This window comes from Petaurus breviceps, unplaced genomic scaffold (genome assembly GCF_028583685.1).
Source record: "Petaurus breviceps papuanus isolate PSGF00001 unplaced genomic scaffold, PetGlider_PUasm1.0 313, whole genome shotgun sequence".
Classification (NCBI taxonomy): domain Eukaryota; kingdom Metazoa; phylum Chordata; class Mammalia; order Diprotodontia; family Petauridae; genus Petaurus; species Petaurus breviceps.
In genome coordinates, this window is record NW_027186073.1 from 669,949 (window position 1) to 673,343 (window position 3,395).

General features: G+C 38.2%; 1 protein-coding gene across 1 annotated transcript; it reads left to right on the forward strand.

Annotated features, from left to right (window-relative positions):
- Nucleotides 1-732: 732 nt before the first annotated feature.
- On the forward strand, nt 733-1,671 carry LOC138167829 (olfactory receptor 6C2-like). Its single transcript, XM_069096791.1, has one exon. It carries the CDS (start codon nt 733-735, stop codon nt 1,669-1,671), a length of 939 nt encoding a protein of 312 aa, XP_068952892.1.
- The last annotated feature ends 1,724 nt before the right edge of the window (nt 1,672-3,395 follow it).

Here is a 3,395-nt window from a genome sequence, read left to right on the forward strand (position 1 = left end):
ATCCATAAAACAATTTGAAATTTCCTGACAAAAGTGAAGAAAATATTCATAGTCTGTGAATCAGTGATCTCACTCCTGTACATATATCTAAAGGAGGTCAAAGACAGAAAGAGTCACCACATATATTCCAAGATATCATGATACTTTCTGTGGTAGCAACAAAGTGAATATGAAGTGAGTACCTGACAGAAGGGGAATGGTTGAAAACATTGTGGAATGTGAACAGAAGTGTACTTGGCATACATTCTCATAGATGGTCACTATGTTGGTATTAACGTTTTTTTCCTACTTCACGAAGGGATTTGGTGAAGAGGGTTTATCCGGAAATGAGTATGGAGGGAAAACAAAGGGAATCAAGACAACCTTTTAAGATAGGACAAAGTAAAGTTGATTGGAAAGAATTTGGGTATAGGTAAGGAACTTGGTGTGAGGAAATGATAACTAGGGGAGAAAAGTCTTCACAAAAATTCTATGCTCAGTAGCTTATGTATAATGGTTTGAGTATAATTGCTTTTTAGATAGTGAAAGAAAAAAAGTGACCAAGAGTGGTGACTTCTGAGCATTTATATTTAAATTTTATTGCTGACTTATTTTATGACTCTACTCACTACGATCTCTCTCTCTCTCTCTCTCTCTCTCTCTCTCTCTCTCTCTCTCTCTCTCTCTCTCTCTCTGTCTTTCTCTCTCTGTCTTTGTTTTACATACAGATACATTGAAAGAAAGAGTTCAGAAATGAGAAACCACACAGGGATAACATTATTCATTTTTGGGGGCTTGACTGATGACCCACAGCTGAAGGTTATGCTTTTTATCTTTCTGTTTCTGACCTACATACTGAGTGTAACTGCAAACCTAACCATCATTGCCCTTACATTGGTGGATCCTCATCTCAAAATCCCCATGTATTTTTTCCTTAGGAACTATTCTGTCTTAGAATTTTCATTCACCACTGCCTGTGTTCCCAGATTTCTGTACCACATGTCAACTGGGGATTATACTGTGACTTATAATGGATGTTTCACTCAATTATTTTTTGGCATCCTCTTTGGGGCCTCAGAATTTTTTCTCTTGGCTGCCATGTCTTATGACCGCTATGTGGCCATCTGCAAACCCTTGCACTATGCAACCATCATGAACAACAGAGTCTGTACCCAGCTCCTCCTGGGTTGTTGGTTGTCTGGGTTGATGATCATCATTCCAATACTTGGTGGGGGTCTTGAGCTAGAATTCTGTGACTCCAATATTATTGACCATTTTGTCTGTGATATATCACCATTGCTGGAGATAACATGCTCTGATATACAGTTCCTAGAAAGAATAATTTTAGTATGTGCTGTGTTGGCACTCATCATTACCTTAGTGTTGGTAGTTCTATCTTATGCCTGTATTTTCAGGACTATTCTGAGATTCTCCTCAGTTGAGCAAAGGAGAAAAGCTTTTTCCACCTGTTCTTCCCACATGATTGTTGTCTCCATGACTTATGGCCCCTGCATCTTCATCTATATCAAACCTTCTTCAAAAGAAGGGATGGCTTTGAATAAGGTGGTGTTACTACTTGCAACATCAGTAGCACCAGTAATGAACCCCTTTATTTACACCCTGAGGAATAAACAAGTGATACAAGCTTTTAGAGACACATTAAAAAAGATTGTATTAATTTCAAAGCTATGAGAAGCAACAGTCAGATGAAATTAGTAAAAGAAAACCTGAATAGTTTTGAATTCTTTGTTCTGGGTCCTATGACCCAATATTATTCTTTTACTAATGCCACCTTACCCACAGACCCAAATTTCATAGATCCTTTTCTCTCTTATCCAGAAATCCTCACTGAATGCAGCTTTCTCCTCTCCACTCCATGGGTCTTTTAATGGTTTTCCCTTCCTTTCAACTGCTTTACTCACAACTTCATTTCTATAAAATAAAACAAAATTGAAGATTATTTATAGAACCAATGTTGTACAAGGCACTTATTATCAAAGAATTTTCCTGCCCCTTATTTAATGGTCAACATACATTTATTGTCTATTACATACTAGGCATTGTGCTAAGCACAAAGAGACATATATGGAAAAAGAAAAATAGTCTCTGCCTTACAAGCAGTTTAAATGCATTTTGTAGGAAAACACACACAAAAGAAAACTGAAAAGTATTAGGGAAAAGAAAGGGAGCCCGCATGAGGGCATGGTGGAGAATTTAGTCAGAGAAGTCCCAGAATTATGCAGTCACATGAGAAATGAGGGAATATTTGAGCTCAGATCTCTCCTTAACTGGAGGTTTGGAGTTCATGGCTCCACCATCCCATCAATCAGAGGCAGAGAATAGTGATGAGGTAGACCACAAAAGCTGATGAGAACCTTCAAGATGATGAAGACTTCCCAATCATGATCTTCTGGGGGCGTGGTGGAGATGTCAGACAGAGAATAGTGAAACTAGTGCTGCCAAGTAAGAAATCAGTTTTGCCTGGTGCTTCATGCTGTAAAACACCAAAGCCCTAATACTGAGATCTCCCTAAACACTGAAATTAGCCTTGTCTAAATTGTCATATGGAGCTTTAGGCTTAAAAACTTGGAAGATAAAAGCCAAAGTCTCAAAATAAAACAAATCTTCAAGGTTGAAAGTTTGTAATTAATTTATTTTTATTAAATATTAAAATCATTCTCATCTCATTACCTTGTCTGATTTCCATTTGTCATTAACTTGGATAAATGGTTTATTTGCTATTTGTTATGTGTATGTTCATTGTAGATCTGGACTTTGATGGAAAGAGATTCCAATTTTGGACTTCGAGTACTTCTTCATTAATAGATGACAACCAAGGGCTCAACTTGAACCTAGTCCCCTAAACTATTGATTTTTAGGTAACCGAATCAATATAATTGAGGCCTGTCATCTTTTCTCTGAGTAGAACAGAACCCTCAACATCTGATGCCAATCTCCCACCTCCCCTCTTGGAAGGAATAAAATTTTGCCTTGTGTAGCAGCAAGCACCCCAGCGTCCCCAGGGTGTCTGCCAACACAGGTTCTTGGACCTGCTTTGATAAAGGAAAGCAACTCAAAATGGGTTAACAAGCTTACTTTAATCAGTCAGATATGTATCGTTTACCTAGTTCAGGGGAAAGAGGTCAGCACCCCGAACTTCAGAATATACAGACAGAATTATCAAGACAGAAACAGATCAAGTAGACAGATTTCCAAACTGTCCAACCATTACATCCATACCAAAGAACATCTGTGTTTCAAAGCCGGGGGGCTCTGGACAACAGCTTTGCAGAATCCTGATCAAATCACAGAACACTTCTCAAAGTGAGCCCCAAAACAAAGCTGCACATCAGGGCTTATATAGCCTTCTGTATCAGCAATGCCATATTCACAATGCCTATAGAGATTACAAATAT